Source organism: Coloeus monedula (genome assembly GCF_965178545.1).
Source record: "Coloeus monedula genome assembly, chromosome: 1".
NCBI lineage: Eukaryota > Metazoa > Chordata > Aves > Passeriformes > Corvidae > Coloeus > Coloeus monedula.
In genome coordinates, this window is record NC_138781.1 from 115,734,873 (window position 1) to 115,757,181 (window position 22,309).

The 22,309-nt window shown below is 35.1% G+C and overlaps 1 protein-coding gene across 1 annotated transcript in view; it reads right to left on the bottom strand.

Annotated features, from left to right (window-relative positions):
* CCDC178 (coiled-coil domain containing 178) overlaps positions 1-22,309 on the bottom strand; it is a gene marked incomplete at both ends in the record, with an annotated part of 145,546 nt that overhangs the window by 47,520 nt on the left and 75,717 nt on the right. The window contains 2 exon segments of the mRNA XM_082284184.1: positions 10,103-10,177; positions 10,181-10,252. Coding sequence (XP_082140310.1) covers positions 10,103-10,177; positions 10,181-10,252 — 147 coding nt within the window.

A 22,309-nucleotide genomic window follows, 5' to 3' on the forward strand; every position in this document is an offset into this window, starting at 1 on the left:
TATACCCATTAGTGGTACAGCAGGATTACAAAAGAATGCCCATTTTTTCTCTAGCATAATGTATTATTCCAGCCTTTTAACTTATTTGTAAATAATTACATCTAATGCATTGTAATAGTGCAGCTGACTCACTAATGCTGCAGTCCAGACACTGCAACCTCACAGATACCCTCATTAGATACTGCTTTTACGTTTTCTAAGGGAAACTTAGTTTAAAGCCCTCTCAATCAGCCCTGCCAACTCATGGGCTAGAATCCTTTTGCCCTTGTTTGATAGATGGAGTCCATCTGACCCTAGCAGGCTTGGTGCAGAAAAAGTTGCCCCATGACCAAAAACCCCAAAATTCTGCTGATGGCACTAGTCCTTAAGCCACTTAGTGATAATATGGCTTTTCCTGTTCCTTTCATCATTCATCCCCGCTACTGAAGGGATTGAGCAGGACACCACCTGTGCTCCTTTCCCATCAACCAATTGACTCAGAGCCTTGAAGTCCTAATTACACTGGTGGCCTTGTCAGCCTCGTCGCTGCCAAGCTGAACAACCAGTAGTGGTTAATAATCAGAGGGCTGAATTAGCTGAGGCAGCCTCCTGGTAAAATCCCATACCCAAGCCCCAGAGAGACAGCAGACTTCTCCTTGGGGTAAGTTCAGTCAACATAGAGGGCCTTCAGCTCCCCTCAGGGGGGAGTCACCTACTTAAAATGCCCTTCTTTTCTTTTTAATACCTGAGGTTGTGATCCATATGACAGAGTAAGTGCAACTGGGAGACCCTCTAGGCAGAAGTTTTACTCTAGTGTCATCTGCCTGACCCTCTAGGTCCAAGCAAGGCCTTATACTTATTCTATATGGGCAGCTGGGATGGCAGTGGGGGTCAGGAAGGTACTCTTTTACCTCCCTGAGCAGGGATCCATTTTCATTCCCCCTCCATTTACTAGGTCTCCTCCTTCTACCTGATGTCAAGCGGTGTGGGGCTCCTCTGACTCCTGATGAGCTTCTCCTTAGCTTTACCAATTCTTCCTTAAGCTCTGCCATGAGACAGAGCAGATCATTCACCTGCTCACTCTGCACACAGGTGTCTTTTGCACTGTCCTGTGGTACTAACACCAGGCTCAGACAACCCCTGCAGGCAGTGACCCAGACAGCTGTGTCCTTCTGGGGGGACCCATCTCTTCTGTTTCAACCCTTTACTGATAGTTCTTGAGAACTATCAGTATTTGGATACTTAGACGTCTATCTCTCTAGCAATGGCTTGGACTGGTTCTGCACTGGCGACAGCAGAACATTAATTCCTCTTCATTTTTCTGGAACTTTGAAATCAGGTTTTCAAACCACTTTGTTCACTGGACATGTGTTTTCATATTTTATTGGATGACCATGTTTAAAAAAAATGCTTAAAAGATCATAGTGGTTAACCTTACACATGGTAAAAAATTACTTGAATTCATGATGATATGAATTACAAAATTCAACATGTCTTCCTAGTAATTAACTGGGAGACATGATGAACTCCTTCCTGGTTTTACATGTTTTAACATGTTTTCTTAGGTCAGGTATCTTCATCAGACAGTTGAGGAGGTGCATAAGAATAAAAAACTTTTCTATTCCTTCCAGACAAAACTAAATGCTCTCACTGTGTACCTTCCAGCTGCTAATGTAATGCTTTGCAAGAGCCATTGCCCGGTCTCCTTGCTATTGTCAAGAGAAACCCCTCTGGTTCTGCCTTCTGGTTGTTCCTGTGGAGAGGAAGATCTGTTTGAATCTCACTATCAATAATTTCAAGACTGCGGGGACAGCACAATCTGCTCTTAGTAGTCTCCCTTCTCAGTCCCATGGATGCTTGCAGTGGTGGGCAGTTCACTATCTAATAAGGGTAAGATGTTGCCCATTAGCATCACTGAGCTATTCTTGCACAGTCTGTGGCCACCCTTCATTCTTATGCTTGGAAGTGAACCTGAACAGCTTTTAATGAACAATAGTGATAATATTTCCAAAACAGGCCATGGTTGTGATGCACAATGAAGGTGCAGCACTCTGAGGTGGAGCACTGAATGCCAGAACAGATTGATGTATGACAAACACCAAAATAGCCTAAACCATTTAGTCTTTTTTCTGAGATAGGAGTTTTTCATAAGATCTTGATCCTTGTTGTCATAATGCTAATGAGGCCTTCAACCAAATCTGCATTAGGCTATTTTCTCTGTCTTTGTGGAAATTACTGATTTGGAAAGCTAATATGAACCATACCATGCATCAGTTCCTTTCTCTGTTTCAAGGAATAAAGTGGTTTCTTCTTTCTCACTCCAAATTTCTGTTTTGGAGTGAGCCATCTCTCATTCTTTAAACTAATCTGTAATATTAATCATTAAGATGTCGGGTAGCCATGGTTCTGTCGCTTTTCATAATATTCCTTATCCTGAATCCATGAGACAGCAATTCTACCTGCTCTTCTTAGAAGATGGGATATTATCTATATGTACAAACTTGAACAAAAACCTCTGCTGACAGTTTTAATAGATTCCTTGAAACAGTTGCTTACATAGAATTACATTCTTCATATAAATTTGTCCTTTTATGAATTCTCTAGGAAATTATTTAGATAATACTGTAAATTATAGAGTGTGTAGTGGGATTGGAGCTGGTCAGCACACAGTTGGACTTTTTTTTTCCCATTCAGAAATGGAAGAAAATTAAACTTATGAAACAAAAACTTACAATACCTTTCCTCCTACCCCTGATGAAATACCAACAACAGACTTTCAACACAGTCAGTCAAGAATTATTTTTCAAACTATTTCCAGCTAATTGTAGCTGAGACCATTCTTGCTTATTTATGCTATTATAAATCCTTTTGGAGCAGAAAGGTTTAAGAAGGCACACCACAAAATCTCTACCAGTTTCTAGAATTACAATTTGTACAACAAGACATTAATCCTATATGTTAAACTAATAAGAATTTTTTACTTTTCCAAGAAAATAAGCATGGAAAAGGTAGGCCTAAAAAGACTTTAACATAAGTACCCCTACTGTAAGGTATTTGGGGTGAGTTACAGTGTAGGTGTGCTTTATAATCATGGAAGATTCCAAGAACTGCTTATGACCTACAAAGGGAAGCAAAAATATGATTATTATTAATCTAGAGAATATTGTTTGCTATTTTCTGCAAGGTTTTTCTGTCAGTTACTAAGTGCTGGGTCAAGTTACTTTGACACCAAATATTTTTATAAAGTATTTGCAAGATTAAGCTGTAATGCCGTGACCTTAATGATGATCCTAATATAAGTTTGAAGTAAATCTGAATGAACGTGAATTTAGGTAGCTTATAAGAATGAAAATCTTACACTATTAATCCATGCAATTAAAAATCACAGAATCACAGAATATTCTGAATTGGAAGGCACCCACAGGGATCACAGAGTCCAGCTCTCAAGTGAATGGCCCATAGGGGATCAAACCCACAACCTTTGTCTTATTAGCACCATGCTCTAACCAACAAGTAGATAAGATATGGTTATCTTTTTAACTTTTGGACATTGCTTCAGGAAGTTGTTTGCTACTCTGAAACTATTAAACCTCACTAGTTTACATGTAAATAAGAGAAAGAATAAAAACTTTAAAGAAAAATAATGGAGTGGCTGGAATTGAAGCTCTTCTTCCTCCTGATTCTGATGGGTTTTTTTGATTAAATAAGTTTGTGACTCAGAAATAATTCTGCCATCTCTGTAAAGTGTTACAGAACAAACCAGTCATATTAGGGTCAAGTCAGCTCACATACATAGACTTCCCAGTACAAAAATCTCACAAAACAGGATCAGGGTAAGTTTTCCTTCCGAAGGGGAAGTGTGTTGCAAAACTTGTCAAAAGCCGTCTCCACCTTTACAGTGCTTTCACAGACATATGAAACAAGGCAGACCACAGCCACCAGCTGACCAAGGATTGACCAGGCCTTTCCTGCCATTTGTGCACACACACATATTAATGTTTATGTACATGTTAGAACTGATAGTCTAATAGAACTGCTGACAGTGTCCATCTCTTTCTGCTTTGCTTAGTACAAGAGTGGTTCCTCCCCAGTGTCTCTTTTCCTATTCTGTTTGGTTTGGTGCCTAGAGTCTGGAAAAAAATAGGAGGATATGGTGATAAAAAAAAAACCCCAAACAATTATTTTTTTATTTAGAGGAAGAATCTGCTGGGAAAGAACAAAAAATAAGTTCATGCAATAAGGCAAAAAGCTGCTGGTGGAAGAACTGAGCTCATGCATGTTTCTTTGAGGATTTGTTTCTAAGTGACATTGCTGACATGGAGCAATTCAACACATGAGAAACACCCTACTGCTTAAATTCTTTAATGTTTTGCAAAAGACAATTTTTGTTTATTTGCCTGATACCCCTTAATTCAAAGGCTGGTATCACGACCTTCTCAGCATGAAGTCATGTCACTATAGCACTGGAGGAATATTTGATCCGCAGTCAAAATTGCTGGTTTTGTGAATGAAGGTCTAGTGCCCAATGGCATCACCATCCACACCTCTCTATTTAAAGAACTGTGTACTGTAAGAAATGTGAGCCATTAAAACTAGTAATATTCTTATTCATCTCATTTGTCTTAATACCACAGGTGCCACTGAGGTAAAAAAGGGGGCAAGTATCCTTAAAATACCTATGACTATGCAGGGGAAAAAAAGCAATTTTCCATCATCTTTATTCCCCAGGCATTAGGGAACGCTCAATTTTCAAATGAAATACCTAACTGAATTATAAAATTTCAACAGTATTTTAGAAAAAAAATCCCAAACCAAAGAAAGGAGACTTCACTCCTTCTGGGAGACACTAGGATTGAACTAACACTGAAGTCCTACAGACTTCACTGCATTCTGTGACTGCAGAATAGCTGTCCTATGCATCAAAACTGTGACCTGATTAGCCACTGAGATGGCTGATGCATCTGAAAGGGAGACTGACTTCTCCATAAATTAGCCCAAAAACATCCTTTTGCTATCAAACTAATAATTAGGTTTGTTTGCCTATTGCATTAATATTCTGATTGAGTCATTTGAACTTATTGAGTTATTGATTCAAATTTAATTGTAACATTAACTTGATGTTTACATTGTTTAAATGTAATTAGCTCTAAGAACGTTTAGGAAATTTACATAATAAAAAGCTTATTGAAGATACATCTTTTTAGCTCATGTTTTCATATGAAACTGGCTGTTCTGTCAACATATTATAGTATCAAAACTCTAAAGCAAATAGAACCTCAATTAAAAATTCTGTAAACTACACATTTTTGCTTACTAGCTACTATCTAGTCTTGTTAAATGGGCAAAACCCAAATGTCAGCTCGATTACCCATTTCTTTCCCTAATCAAAATAGTTATGAAAGTTGGTTAAAAATTTAATATAGAAATAGATTAAAATGATGACATTTCTTCTATAATAATATTAATTTCTTGCACACTGAATCCTTGACAGTTTTGTTTATCATGTAAGTTTTTTAAGAAATTTGGAATGGGTGGGAGTTTTTGCCAAAATCTTAACTATGCTTTCACTATTAGTCTTGGGAAGACGTGAAGTAAACCATGATCTCCAGATAAGTGAACTAAACCCAAAGTTTAGAATCAGAAATTATTTTTTCTCTGTATGAGAGCTGTATTTTTTTTTTCAGTTAGGTCAATTCATAGGAACAACACAATCAGAAGGAATTTGTTGCCTAAACTGACATGTGCCCATTGTCAGGTTTACTTTGTCTTTGGCCTTTCTAAACAACAGGAACATTATTTTAAAACAGTTATATCTCAGATGACAAATACACTAATAGCAGAAATATCCAAGAGGGCTCAGAGTCACATGCATGAGAAAGACATGAAAATATGTTATCTCTAAAACCATAAAAGAACTTCACTTGACTTGCATGACTTTTTGTATCAAGCATGCTACAGCAGTCTTTTGATTCTAATATGAAACTATAGTAAGGATCATTGCACTAATGCATGAGGATTTGTGATAATGTTGCAGAAATTTTACTGTCAAAACGGAACTGCAGTGTAATGACTTTTGTTATCATGGTTTCTAATAACTATTCAGCAGGAATTGACCCTACATATGTTTTACTGCAATAATATGTCAGTTATCCAGAAAGTAAAAAAAAAAAAGAAACAGGAATTAATAGACCCCCCTCCCCAAAATACTTCTATAATGTGGCCACCTGAAGATACCAGGTTGTGAGTATGAGAATGAATATTTTACTTACATTTTAAAGTAACTAGAGTTTGTATTATAGTTTTTCTATAAAAATATGTGAAAAAAACCAACTGTCAATATTTTGCGAGACAATGACACTTGCAGTGTTAAGGACAGATAGAAGTAAATAGGTCCTTAACTTATAAAGACATGTCATGCCTCAATATTTGGGATCTTTAACTAGAAGAACAAAAGCTGATGTCTACAATACAAGCATTGGCACATTAGCACAATACATTGGAAGTATCAAATTTGGCCCACAGAATAGATATTTTAAGATTATTCAGTACAAAAAGGAAGACATGGTAAACAACTAGATTTTTTTTTAAAGCATAATCACATTCGTGGCACTAATATGCCAGCCCATTCAGATTTCCAGAAGAAGCTGCTGCTATATATTTGCAGGGAAGAAGCTCTATTATACAAGATTTTGTTGCTGAAAGTCTACCACATAATGATCAACCTACAAATCTTTTGCACACAGGATTTTGCCACATCAAAATACACGTGTGAAAACTAATAAGCTATCAACATTAAAACCCCCACCCTCGTTGATGCCTGAAGAGGCCACCTAAAAACAGAAGCTAGATAAGAATAAGGAAATAAAGGTAGGTATTTATTTGAAGGGCCTTCAAAGGTACCCCCTGGGGAGCCAGAGGCTTTTGCCAAGATGGACCCAAAGATGGACGAGAGGTCCCAAGTTCTTCACACTTTTATAGGTTTGGTTCATTTGCATATCAAGGTTAATTCTGCAATTAAAGCTTCAGTTAATGATGGAATTTCCCCAAGCTTGCCCCCCCCCCACCCCCTTTAGAGGCTTTGGTTTACATTTTGGGCCTAGGAAGGTCTGAGTGTCCTTGGAGAGGAGGCCTGGAGAGGCTTTGTTATGTCTACCTAGCACGAGAGAGCAGCAGTTAATAGGCTACAAGAAACTTCAGAGTTACACACTAGGCAGTGCAGGATTTGAAAAATATGAAAGTTAAAACCTAAGGCATCATCATCATCCCCCCAAATCCATTAAAAAAGCCCCAACACTCTCAAAACTAAATGTTTTGGGGAAATACTAGGAACTAAATAGAGTGTATCTAAAGATGGTATCAATGTCCATTATAGTTCATTCCAAAGTCATCTTGGAAAAGTGGAAATGTATGATTCATGTTTTAATGAAGATTGCACATTCAACATGACAGACACACCATTGTTCAGTGGAAGATATAGAGATATGAAGAATGTCTTGTGAATGGCAGAGTTTTTTCCAGTGAGTAGACTACTGAGAAAATAAAAATAAGGGTAAGAATATCTCAAGGTAAAGAACTATAGGGAAATACTTGTTCAGAATTATATTTGATCAAATTAAAAATTAGAATCATAGAATCATGGAATGGTTTTGGTTGAAAGAGACCTTAGAGACCATCTAGTTTCAACTCCCCTGTTACAGGCAGGGACATCTTCTATTAGACCAGGTTGCCCAAATCCCCATGCAACCTGGTCTTGTGTGTTTCCAGTTAAAATGAAGAAAAAAAAAGGGAAAAAAAAAACCCAAACCAATTTGCCTTTTACACTAGTACTTGTAAAAATTGGCTTCTAATTTTGAGTAATTTTGTATATTTAGGGAAGAAATTTCTCAGGAATTAAGTAGGGATGAACACACTTTCTTCTTGAATGTTCATGTCATTGTAGTAGTGCACATATAATACAGAGCACCAAGAAAAATCATTACTTTGACACTCTTCCAAATTGATTTTCTGCTGCTGCTGTAATTTGCTTATTAGCAAAATCCCAGGAAGAAAATGTATCTTCTTTTTATAGCTGGTGTATATCATCAGCATGGTTTTTTCCTTTTGTTGTAGTTCCTAAATACTTTCTTTATGTGAGAATGCTAGGAATATTTTAATAGTTATTAATTGAAAAAAAGGAAGAGTTGTCAAAAAGGAATTAGATTAAGTTCTCTCTGTAATACTGAATTTAATATTATAAAGAGAATTTCTCTTCTTCCTACAATAACACTGCTGGACTGTCCAAAATTCTAAACATTGCCGTCACTGATTCCTATGACAAGCCTGATATATGTATTTTAATGCTAATTATAATAATGCTATAGAATTGCAACATCCTCATCACCATTTTATTCATAAATAAGATATTTAAAAGCAATTATTATATACAAAATTATTATATAGCAATGCTGATGAAACTAGATCCTGTTGGTACTGCATTTCTATTTTGCTATATTTTATTATGTTTATTTTATTGTAATCAAATTGAGAGGCAAGAAAACAACAATATATGCCAACTCATTTGCAATTTTCTTTTGCTTTCAGACTACATCACTGAGATGCATGATAATATCATCAATACTATGTCCAGAGGAGGTAAACTGTTGAGAGAAAAATCTGTTTCACAAATATTACCAAGAACTACTAAATTCTGACTATGGAGAAGCCAGATATTCTTACATTCAAAGATATAAAATGTCCTGTTGATAAACCTTACATAGATAAATTTCTCTGTAGAGAGGCTTGAAGAGAGTATACCATAATTCTACATCCAGAAAGAAATACTTAAATTCCTGCTATTATCCAGTCCCTTTAAGAAAACATTTCAATACACCTATCATTACCTCTGCTATCATATCAACAGAACATAATTAATACTCACCCAGTGAAGAAAGATAGGTAATTGCTACTTCTGCTTTTTATGTTTTAAATCTCCAAATTATTCCCCAAATATGGTTATCCCTAAGAATATATGACTTAAACCCAGTTTGTTGTGAAATACAGAAGAGCTGTATACTTAAGAAGAATACCTCAGAAGGGATTTTCTTATTTATATTTGTCAGGAGCAAACTGAATTCAGTGAATTTTAAGATGCAAGACTATGGTGGTAAGAAGAAAAGAGCAATGAAAATATGGGTATGAGATGTAAAATGGGTTGCTAAAAGTAAAGTACTAGCAAATTATCTGAATTCTACATCTAATCGATTAATTTAAACACTTCTGCACCGCGCTTTTAGAAAATGGACTGACATATCAATATCACATGGTTCCTGCACAGGGCCTGAGTTAATAAAGATTCCTCCCTGAAATTGTTGGTGTGAAGGTAAGGTCTGTGAACTTGATAACTTAAATGTATATTAATTTTCACAAATAGAGACATTGAAGGCAAACAAGCAGTAACCTCACTAAAATACCTGAACAGTACATTTAACTTACAGTTGGTAATGATAGGCTTTTATTTTGACAGCTTAGTATAACCACAAGAAAAAAACAGAAAATATTTTTTCTGTCAATTGGCATTACATTACCACAACAAAGTTCTGCAATATCACTTGACGTAGGTTTCATAGCACTGTTAATTAAAAAAAAAATTATCTAATGAATGAATAAAGCACTATAGCTAGCCACTATACTTCTTTCAAGAAAGATCATCAAACTAGATTTTACCATTTTTTATTTTCACTTGACTGTTTTCTGAATTAAAAACTTACAGAATCTGAATGTAAATGTCATAAAACTCACAATTACCAGAAAAAGTGTTTTATGAAAAATTTACATGTAATGGTAAGATAAATTTCAATTATTGCAGAATATATTTATACACAAAAATAAATTAATTTCAGTAGCAAAAGTGGAATTGTTAAAAACTGAATTTTGAAAACCTTAGATGAAGTACTCTGTAAAAGTAATAAAAAACTTCGGCACAGCAAGCAAACAAAAATGAAAATATGGGAAGTGTGAAATAGCCAAGAAGAAAAGAATTTGAGGGATACTACTGCAGGTATTCTACTGTTATTAAGTAGCTGTACTGAAGAAATTAATTTTAGGAAGTGATAAATGAATTGAATGAGGGATATTAGCACTTTACCTGCTGACAACCTCTAAAAGCATCTCCTACCCTGATACTATTGCCATAGAGTTCTGTGAGATCTATTTTAATGTTTTAATAGTCATTTTGAAAGATTTTATATTCTTGAGATAACCACAGGTTTTCTTTAATGATTTGATCCAGAGCAGCCTAAAGAGAAATGTAATTGATTACACTTACTGGAAAATATCTTTCTAGAGAATATAATTATAAGTCACTTACACAATTTCCCTGAATCATTCACATATGAACACCTTCAAAAGATAGATGACAAGATTGTGGTCCCAGTGAAACAAATGGAAAAACTGCAAATGAATTTCAGGTTGTTAGGATTTTTCTGAATGTATTTATGGTAAGGTACATGTTATTAATAAATAATTTGCACAGTAAATAACAATGCAAATAGTTACAGTAGGAACTACTATAAAGAACACATCCTCTATTTTACTACAGAAGACCTTTCTGAATAGAAATTATAATCCTAATTTCCCATAATACATCAAATTCATTCATACATTTTACTTTTCCTAACTCTGATTTTCCAACTTGTTAGTAAAGGTGACACAATGAAATACACGTGTTTTCTTAATAATTTTAATATTTCCAATTGGATTAAATTGATTTAAAAGACTAATATAATGTTTGACTCTCATAGTCTGATACCAGGTGAAGCTGAAGTTGTTTGGAATGTATGCTTCTGTAACAAGAAAAAATTCCATTCCTTTAAATCTGATTTTGATTGAGCTTTCTCTGATTATAATGAGTGATACTGCATGATTTTTACACAGAACTAGTTGTGTACTAGTTTTTGTTATTTGTCCATTAAAAACTCCTTAGAGGAAAGGGAGTCTGGGTAGACTTTTAAGTTAGTTGAATATTGAGATTTCCCTATTTGACCTCCAGAACTTTTAATTTCATCACTATAAAACAACAGGATGGCTGATTTCCATACTTCGAAACAGTTCTTCAAATATATTTTAAATGTACAGCTTTAAAGTTCATGTTTAAAACAACATGGCTAGTGACAGAGTGGTATTCAGCTGAGAAGAGCACAAAAACCCCCCATCAAGCAAGTGTGAAACTTATTAAATTTGTGTATTTTGTTGCCAGTTATATCTGTGAGGTATTTCTGTTAAAGGCACATGCACATTATAAAGCAGAGTGGAGGAGAGTTTACAACGATCACAGTGTGTAGAAGCCTGGGCCGACTAATTAAGCCCAAATGTCCATGTGATGAGTGGCTGCTATAATCTAAGGCAATATTTTAAAGTTGTCTGATGAAAAAGTCTGAGTCTAAAAGCTTTTAGAGGTAGAGGATTCTGCTTAAGAGGCTGGTTTGTGCAAGGGGACTCTGTGCAAGGCTCTTTGCAGGGCCGTGTGTGCCCTTGCAGAAAGCAGAGCTAGCTGAACCACTAGAGCAGCTGGAGCAAATGTCACCATCGTCTGCTCCCCGGATGGAGCCTGTTGACCCAGCAGGAGCGAGGGCAGCCCTCTGGCTTGACAATCTGAAACTGTGAGTGAAACAGTACCACAGGCAATGGGGTGCAACCACCTGTCCCACTGGTTGCCTCACCAAAATCCAAACAAAGGAATTATCTATAATTTGGGGTTTGTTTTTGAGAGAAGAATATTACATGTTATTCTGTTTACCTCTTTGTTGCTCTTCTCCCCTTTGATAGAAAACTCTTTAAGTAAAATGATACATACCTAAAGTGGAAAAAATATATTTTGAGCATAAAGGAGTTTAGATTAATTTTGCCAAATGGCTCAAACCACCATTTTTATATTATCCCTATTGGTGCTACTCAAGCCGTCTTTGGAAAGGTAACATAAATACATATTGGGAACATTTCTGAAACAACAAATATTTCGGCCTTATACTGTAGCTACAAGTTCACCCACAACCCAGGAGGTCTAGGGGACATTGGTAAAATTCAGAACATCCTTTAGTAACTCCCATACCTCTAAAGGAAATCTTGTGAATTAGTGGAGTAATAAAGTCTGAGTGCTTCTGGGGTCCCAGTGCATAATATTGAAGATTCGTATGTTTTCTGAATCTGTGCCCAAGTGGTAATTTAGTGTCTCACCTTTTAAAGACAAAACTATCCAAGGGAAGTAGTAGCGTTCCTGAACAGATCCCCAGCAATCCCTTGGAGCTACTCAAATTTTGGGAGTTCCCAAGACAGTTAGCATATTAATAATGATTTTACACCTTTTACTCTGCAGTGTCTTAATCAAAGGCATATTCACTTTCATTTCTGTATTTATACAAAGTTTCCAAAAACCTTGGCTAGAACCTAGTTGTGCTTATGCAACTAAATGTAAAAAAATTTTTCTGTACAGACTGTCACTCTCTACATCATTAAAATACTAAAATGCTTTATGTCTTTTAGAAATCTCAAAATAATAAAAGGAAAGATGGATAATTAATTGAAGAAGATGTGATTAACCTTTTGATTAATTTTTGGACAGCAGTAAAACCCATTTTCAGCTTTCCTTAACAAACATAGAATGCTTGATGTTAATATATTTACATTCAATACCTGAAAACAAGTAATGTTTTCAGCATGCCAGTACTTTCACATACGTAAGGAATATGGGGAAATGGCAGAAGAGTTTGCAATGTAGTAATTTTCACCAGTATGTTTATCTTACTAAAAAATCAGTGAGGGTCTACTATTTCGTTTGATTTAAAATGGTCCAAAAATTTTGAGGATGAATAACAACATGCCAAAGAGGACAATAGCCTTCTTCAGAGGTTATGAGACTCAGTTGCTCTCTCTGACCAGTTATACTGGTTGTCCAGTCCTCAAAATTGCTTCATTGCGTAGCTTATGACAACTGAGACAAAGAGAAATGGTTCTTTTTCTCTAATTCAATCCTCTGAAAAAAGATCTGAGGTTTGGAAAGGGAAGAGCATACATCCTTTAAATACAGGACTGTCACTCACTGACATTTCTACAGAGGATTTCCCAGAAAGTAGGCAGGGAAAAAGAGTCCTTAAGAGCATTCTTTCTTAAGGAAAGAGGTAAATGGTCAAACTGTGACCAAATTTTACATGCAGAATATGCACTACAGCTCTTTCTACTGATCTAGGAAAACAGGGATATAAATCTCAAAACTGATTGTAAGATATTCCAGTGGACAATTGTTTTTGTTTTGTTTGTGGCACTCAAACTTCTGAATCTGTAGACTCGCAAACTAATAAAAAGCACCAAGATTCATGGTTTTTTGCTTCTCAGCAAAACTTGATCAAAGACTTTTAGTACATAAGACTTTGTACATTGGTACAATTCATTTCCTCAGAAATTCTGGAATTTGCATTCAAAATATGGGAAGAAATTTTCTAGATTTATGCATTCAAATGAAGTTTCTTTTGTCAGTGGAAAATACCCAATAATTCAGAGGAATTTCTTGGAGGCTTTTACCTGAAACGAAATTTCAGTCACACAGTAGAAAAATGAAGTGAAACTAGCAATATTAAAAGCAAATGAAGGATGATACTTCTTTGCACTATGTGTAGTTAAGGTGTACAAATTCTTGCAAATATCACAAAACTTACAGAGATTTAAAAGGGACATAGCATTTCTAGGAGGAAATCCAATCACTTTGTGTTGCAAGTGATCCAAAAATTATTTTATGGTTCCATGTAAAGAATTGTAGAGACAAATCTTAAGATCAATGATTTTGTCCACATAATGATATACCTATAAACATGACATAAATCCCTGTGGTTTACAGGGTCAATCGTCATTTCTAATGGTCACTCTGACAGCAATTTTTTATTTGAAAGTTAAGAACAATTGATTTTGACAATCAGGCACATCAGCACAATGAACTAATTATTAAAGGATCTATATTAATTGGCTATACTACTTTAACTTGATGTTGTGAGGAGTGAAATTGGTTTCCCCAGGCCTTTTGTAGGCATAAAGTATCCTGTTCATAATATGAACACCAAACCCCAAAATAACTTACCTTAAAATTTCCTGTGTTTGTATACAGCTCTTCCTCACGCTCGACAGAGCATCTCCAGAGTAGTTTAGCAGTGTTTTTCCAGTAGTGTCTGTTCCATATCAAATATGTTTCTTCCCAGGGTGTTTAAAGCATGGTAATACCAAGTGCCACAAGGTCATTGTAATAGAGTTGACAAGTGTCCCAGATATGGCAAGGAAACTTATTTTAAAGTAAACATGAGGTGCTGGGGTTTTTCCTGCCTGAGAGTCAATTGGTCAATGAATGCTTGTTAGGAAATAGTTTGGGCTGCACAAGTCACAAAAGACACAACAGAAATTGAGATGATATAATCAGTGATTCACTCTCCTTACTTCTGATCTTCTGTTGATGATGCCACCAGCATTTGATATTTGATAATTTATGCACCAAGGATCACACAGCTACTCAGTAAATCTCTACAACTGCAACCCTTTTAAGGTACACAGTGCAAACAGCTGAGCCCTGGTTGAACAAGCTCTAACACGAGTCAGGGGATTTATATTGTTGATATTACATACTGATCTAATACAGATTTTGATGGTCTCTGAGCTGAGACAGGTATTCCGGTGTATACTCAGCCAATGAAAAAAAAATTCCACATAGCCGAGAGTTGCTGACACTAACTCTTTATCTGAAAGACAATATATTTTTACATCTGTGGAATGAATTTTTCTTTATTATGTCTGGGAGGAATTTTAGAAAATACACACAATTATATACACAGATTGACAGAGGAAATGAGAGATAGTATTTTTGAATAATTTTCTAGAGACTATTTGGAAAAAATTAATTATTCTTGCAATAGGAATGTGGTGTAAAATGTTTTCTGACAATTGCATTTTTCGTATCTGCAAACTGAAGTAACAGTAACTACAAGTAGCCTTTCACTGATAGCACCTCTAGTGACAGTTCCAACAGCTCAGAGAAAACCATGTTTCATTTTTGCAATTACTCAAATGGAGAATTAATATAGGAAATAAAACCAGATATGCATTAAATGCTTGGTAGAAAATTTATGTGGATGTTGAGTTATACAAATAATAAATGCTGCTAAAATAATAATGAAAAAATGCTACTAAAATAATAAAGCTATTAAAATAATTTAGGGAAATAAAAGCACAGACTCGTCTGCTTTAACATTACAAGTATTCAAAAATAAATAGTACATAATATTATAAAACAGCATACAATTCTTTATGTCAGCCAAAGCTGAAAAATATTTTTGTTCATATACAGTCTTTCTTATGTATTAAATATTCTTGACCTCTCCAAAGTTATTTTTTGGCACATGAACTAAATTGTATTGACAATAAAAAGATTCAGTGGTTGTAGAATAATATCTGAATGCTCTATTATTTCATGTTGATGCACCCTTTAGCCATGATTACATTGGTGCAGAAGATGTGAAAAAAATAAAAGGATGCAACAATTTGAAGTACTAGAAATACTTCAGTACTTTAGTACTTCAGCCTTCTTTGGAGCCCAGGAAATGAAGTAAAGGCATTAATCTTGGAGAAATAAAAGGATTTACCAGTCTAGAGGCCTGAACTGGTAAAGCAGTGAACATATGCAAGGCCAGGAAACAGTCTGTCCTACAGGACATATAGTGACACTAATTTTTCAGATGTGAAAGAAAAAAAAAAAAAAGTATCTAGTTGGATTCTTCCCAATAAAGGTGTCTACCTTCAAATTGTAAAACAGAGAATCAGAAACACGTGTGCATTTTACCTAATGATGATCTGCTTGCTCTTGCTGACTGAATTCTGGGGACTCAACCTGTGATTAAAACATCTAAAAAATAACCAGAAAGGCCTCTGGCTAAACAGCAGTATATTAAATTCATCACTGTTAAAGAAAGATCAAAACAGATTTCACAATTGATTATGTATTCTTAGTCCTATCTTTACATGCAATTAAGAAACACTGACTACAGGGGAAACTTACTTTGTAGAATCTAAACTCTTTGAAAGTCAAGAAGTGTCTGTTCTGGAATACTTCTAATGGTTTCAATGAAACTCCAGAGACTTTTGCATATGCTCCAACATCAGTCGTCTGTCAACAGCTACATGTGATAGAAGAGCAAGCTGCCCTTCAGAACATAAGACTTGATATCTATCTGATATCTATCAAAATTTGAATTATCAATGCCCCGATGAATAGAAATGTACCACAATAGTTCTGCTTGACAGTTAACTAATTCTGTTGTGGAGAGGAGACAAATACATTTTTTTTAATGGAAAGAGTCAAGGTTGGGGGAGAGCTTGGTATAGGACTAAAATTTTGCCTCAACCTCAATTTTATGATCAGGCATGAGCACAGATGTTCAGCAGAAGTAAAGGAATAGTCAAGATGTTTAGAAAGCAGCTGGATATTTTTTGTTTTCATTTTGCAAGACCAGAATACGGCACCGCTTATACTGTTAAACATATATACACTATGTATAGGTGAATGCGAAGGACACACAGGAGACCAGCAAGTTCCTAAGTCTTGAGCCAATATGAGATGAATGTCAAGGTTTTGATAATTACCTTCAAAAATTCCTGAAAAAAAAGTAAAATTGTGTTGGGAAGAAAACTAAAGAATTGGCATAATATAAGAAGATAAAGAAAACAAACTGATGTGGACATCTTCATGATAGCTGATGCCATGGTTGTGTTAGGGCTCAGTATAGATTTGCTGGCGGCAACCTAGATATGTCACTTAAGTCACAGTTCTTTTCTTTCTTGATATCATGGGAACAGATTGGTATCAAAGCACTGAACTGGAAGTACTAGCACGACGCCTTCAGGTAGCAGGGGTCACTGACTCCAGTTGCGTCAGGAATAAAGCTTCAGAAGGCATAGAATTGAATTAGTAACTCCACAGAAATGAAAACTAAGGAGGTATTAAAGCAAGCAGAACACAAGTTACAGTTCAAAGACAAAAAGGAATGGAATACATAATACTGCTCTTGCAGAAAACATGAATGACAACAGACTATAAAACAAAAAGGAAGAGGAAACACCTCTTTGGTTTGATGCTAACTATGGAAAAGTGATACTAACTATGGAAAAGAGTAATTTTAAGAGATTTTATTACAAGTTAATTGTAAACAATTTTTATAGTACACAGTGCCAGTAAGTCAGGGATTGATTGAAGAGGATCTCATCCAATCCATTGGTTTTGAATGGTAGTGGAAGAAAATATCAATCACACAAACCCCAGAAAATATAAAGAGAAAATCCTTTAGAGTTATGCAGTTGGTAGCAAAATGCCACTATATCACAACAGGTGCTTACCTTTTTTTTTTGATACATTTGTTTTAAAACCAACGTTTATGTTAATTGAGAATAATGTGGGGAAAAAATAAATATAGAAATGTTCCTCCAAAGTGTGTTATATAATCGAAAACATTAACACTGAATTTAGATTCATTGTTGCCAACTTTTCCATGCAGAAAGCAAAAGCTACTTGTTTGGACTAAAGTCAATCTAGAAATAGAATGGAATGCAATTCAGTATTAAAACTCAAGTTAAAGTTGATATGAGTATAAAAATAATTTTGAAATTACACAGAATTAAGAAATTCTCCAATCCTACATGCTTCTCCATACTCAGGTTTATAAGCTTTGTCTGAAGAGGGAAAAAAAAGAGTTTACGATTTCATTATTGTTTTCTGCATAACATAGTTTTAGACTGTTAAACACAAACTTATTTGCCTATTATTGCATCATTAATTTTTCTTCTATATCATCACAGCTTGATTATATATACCTGTCAATATTTTTAGAGCATGTTATGACAGAGAACTTCACTTGCAATGTTATTCTGGAAAAGAAAAAACTGCATGGGAAGATCCATTTATTTCTGTTGCTATGAACTGCTAAAGGTTTATAAAGGCTCTTCATTCTCATATATTTAGGAATGGACAAATCTACATCTTTAGGGGAAAAGGCTAATTACTTGCAGCAAGATCATTAGATACAGACTTTCTTTTTGTCATTACAGACTAAGATTTTTTGCAATAACGGCACTATGCAGAGTAGATGAACCGAATATAAAATAAACCTTTTATTCTGAAGCTGATGCAAAACCAAATGTTCTTTCGGTTGCACAGCTGTAAAAATTAAAGTGAGAAAGGTATCAAAAAAGCAAACATTTATATTCAACACAATATCTATTACTTACACGCACCTCCCACATGACTACATTGCCTCTGAAGTGACAGAAAGACACAAATAAAGATAGTTGGTTTAATTTTTTATGGAATTCATTGGAAGTTATAAAATATTTTGTTGCTTCATTAATTGAATTGATTTTACAGAATAATATATTTTATTTTTACAAACACTGTAGTCAACCACGAACATAATAGCATTTAATTCTGGTTTTGAAGTTAATTCTTTTAAATTTCTACACAGTTAGAGAGATCAGCTTTAAGATTTTGTATGCAGAAATTTTCATAAGTCTTTGAAAAATTATTACCACTGACTAATCTCCTGAGGGAAATCAACATTGCTATTTTTTTCTAAAGCTATGTTCTAAATGAAATTTTGTCGGAGAGCATTTTAGCTAATGTCAGTTCTGTACATCTCTGCTGCTCTCTACTCCAGCTAGAATAAACAGCTTTAAAATTTTGAAAAAAAAGATGGTTTAGGAAACCTTCACTAATCAAAAACAAACATATAAGGAAAAATTGAACAGAACCTAATTTTTATCAATGGACAGTTTTAAAAATTAAAATTACTTTTTCTGTCAACTCCATCACCTTTCTCAATAAAAACCTCAGAAGCATCCTGTATCCTTAAAAATTACGGAAGTTAAATTATAAACATGGAATATATTATAACTATAATCTAAAAGAATGCCAGATCTTTAGTTATTCAGCTAGAACAGGTCTGCATTTTACGCAAAATACATCAGTAACACCAGGCTTCAGCTCTGTCAATGCAATACTGCAACTGTCTGTACAATAATGTTCTGCAAATATGTTGTTCTATTATGCTCTCTACCATACTAAAATCTTGCTAACAGGAAACCTGAGAGATTATCTTATTCTCATTTCCCTACCCTACAGAGAGTCCTTGACAGAAATTCCAAGAAACAGAAATTAGGAGTTTTCAGTTGTCTTCTTTAGGGTAAAATCTGTCTTTTTATGCAAACCTTCTCTGTCTAAAACCTACAACATAACTGTTAAGATGGCCCCAACTTTTTTTCACTGGAGGAAAAAAAAAAAGCCAAGAAAACCAGTATCAGACAACAAACACTAGGAGACAGAAGATTATAACAACTTCTGCTGGATATTCACTGTACAGCATATGTAACCATTCAAATTAAGCCTCAAAGAAGCCAAACTTCAAATCATAAATGGTCTCATAAAATCTAGTGCAGTAACTGTGTAAAATGGAAATATAATAATAGTTTATGTAAATTGCAACATTTTATGCAAACTACTTACATGGGATTGTTACAGAATTAATAGTGAGGTTTCTTTATTAAACACTCATTTAAAAAAACTGGTAATGCTCAGAAAAGAAAAATATTTTCCCACATAATGGTAAAAGTATATTCCCCAGGAACTTTTCCAATCAGAGTAGCATTTTACAGTAACTCTTACAAAAAACCTAGGACAACTCTGGCAAATATTTTAAACTGAATGCATCATTTTTTCCTCATTAGAATTTCACAGAATCTTATGAACTCAGCAGATGTGTGAAAACTGTAGTTTTTTCTACATTTTTTCTACATTTTTTACTTATTACACCAAACAGCAGTTCAGAAATTATTTAAATAATGAGTTACATTTTATTTTTGTTTCTAGAGATAATGTCTAATACAATTTTATTTGTATTTATATTATAGAAAGTATTTATATAATAAATAGCCTGCTCAACCTGTCACTGGACTTTAGGATATATTTGATGTAGTAATGTAACAGTAATTGTAAAGCCAGCTGTTTTTTCTGATAACAAAGTTAACAAAGTCCCTCCTTTTCTGCAGCTGTTTTGGTTTTTAGCACTGCTCTTTCATTTCAGAAATGGCATGTTCGACAGTAATGTTACAATTGTACTTGTTCTACATAAAAAGAGTAACCCAGCCTAATTTGATCTTGTAATTTCAATGTAGTTAACATGACCAAAATTACAGACGTGGTAACTGAGAAAGAAGTTACATTCTGTGTTTAGGATAAGCCAAAAGTGAATTTTAGGAAGGTTAAACCCAAATGCACAAACCAGCATGTTCTACAAATAATTTCAGAATCAAAACCAGGACAAAAAAAAGACAACTGTCAGCAAGCTTTTTGTGAAATACCTCCTAAATGTACTTTTACCCTTGTCTGTGTCTGGATGTGCTGTCACAACTAAAGAAGATTTCTCTCTCAGTGTCACAAGAACATGGTCAGCTCATAAATGGGCAAAGGGAGATACACAATGTCATTTTGTCCTCTACTACAGAATCCCGAGGAAAAAAAGGCGATTGTTCAAGGACAGGGAAGGATGGATATAAGGATAAGAATAATTTATATGTGGATTACAAAACCTGAAGAACTTCAGTGATCAGAAAGTGGTACCTTTCTCTGAGTGATGTACGTATTTGTAATGTGCATGCTCCAAGCAGTAAGTTCCCATATCCACAATCATCACAGGAGCAGTTGCTGAGTTCTTGAAGCAAATAGAATCACTCTATCACATGCTGCATTAGCTTTGAGTCTTCCTCTGTATTACTGCAGTGGTTGATAAGAATATAGATAAAGCTTCAGCAGACATTAAGAATGGAGTCATTTTTAGCAAAGCCACTGATACAGCTTCAGCTCTGATGGGCACATTCCAGTGGCAGCAAAAGGCTGTGTTTCAGGGGTTGACAAGACACCTTGACAAATTTCATATTCAGTTTATGTATTCAGGCAGAGAAGGCCATGCCCACATCAGCAATTAATATGAACCATTTTGCACACCATCTTAAGAGTTTAGTTCTCCCTCTACAATAGCAAATTCCCTGAATGTCAAGGTGGAAAACACTCACAGTTTACAGGTATGAAATATGGAAAGGCATATGGAAATACCAACTCCGTGACTAAAGCAAAAGTAAGGAAGTAAGAAAAAGTGTAGGACAGCTACTTCCTATCTGGAAAGAACATAATCTGTGGTAGGTGAGTCACAAAGGCCTGGAGGGGTTTATCCCCTCATTCCTTATCAGGAAGCTGTCTCAGATGACTCCAACAGGAGCTAAACTTCACTGACTTTGGAAGAACTAGCTCTTCTGTGTCCCAGGGGGAAAAGATTCTACTGCCATGTTCAGTAGCACTGTGATAAAAATGAGGATTGCCATCCAAACAAGCACACTAACCTTCACCAAGATGCTGATCCGTCTGGCTGCTCCTTGTGGACTTTAGTTGCTCCTGTTTTTCTCTCTGGACAAAAGGCTGATGACCAAAATATTAGGTTGTTCAGTACTACAGTGCAGTTCTTTCAAAGTTTGTTGAATTAATGGCCAAAATCTCATGTCACCTCCCTCAAACAGGTGAGAGAGAATGTATCAGTATAGTATATTATTTATAATAGTTGGGGGGGGGGGTTGGGGGGGGTAATAGATTTCTTACATTAACAGAATTCTTACATTTGACCACGTAAAAACTGATGTCAGGGGATAGTGGCATTGAACATGTCTTAGAGAATATAGTTTATATTATATGCTGTTGCTGTGCAAATGTATAAGGAAAATATATTTATATAATAAAAAAAATGACATGGTGAAACTTCAATAACAAAATTATAACTTATTTGTTCATATTTTTCCATACAACTAAGGAATTGTCTAATGCCTTATTCCTAACATAGCATTAGAACTCTTCTGATTTATTCTGGAGCTATGTTTGCTACCTAATGAAGATGGTGTGCTCAGGTTTGCTATTTCTGAACTGTTTCTTGCTGTTATCTCATATTTTATTTAACTATTGAAAATACACAGAACTGGTTTTTCTCTGCAATTCAGTGGGATCGTTTCAGTTCATTTCATGTGAACTTCAGAGAAAGGACAGCAAATATTTGTAATCCACAGAATACATTGTCTTTGAAAGTCTACACACCTGGGGGACCACTACATGCCTGGAACTTACAAGGAACACAATGTACAGCATTATTTCACATGTTATGACATAAGAATCCCTATATGCCTCTTGTCCTCAGTTCTTTTCCAGTAACACTTGAGAAAAACAGCTACCTTTGAGGAAAGG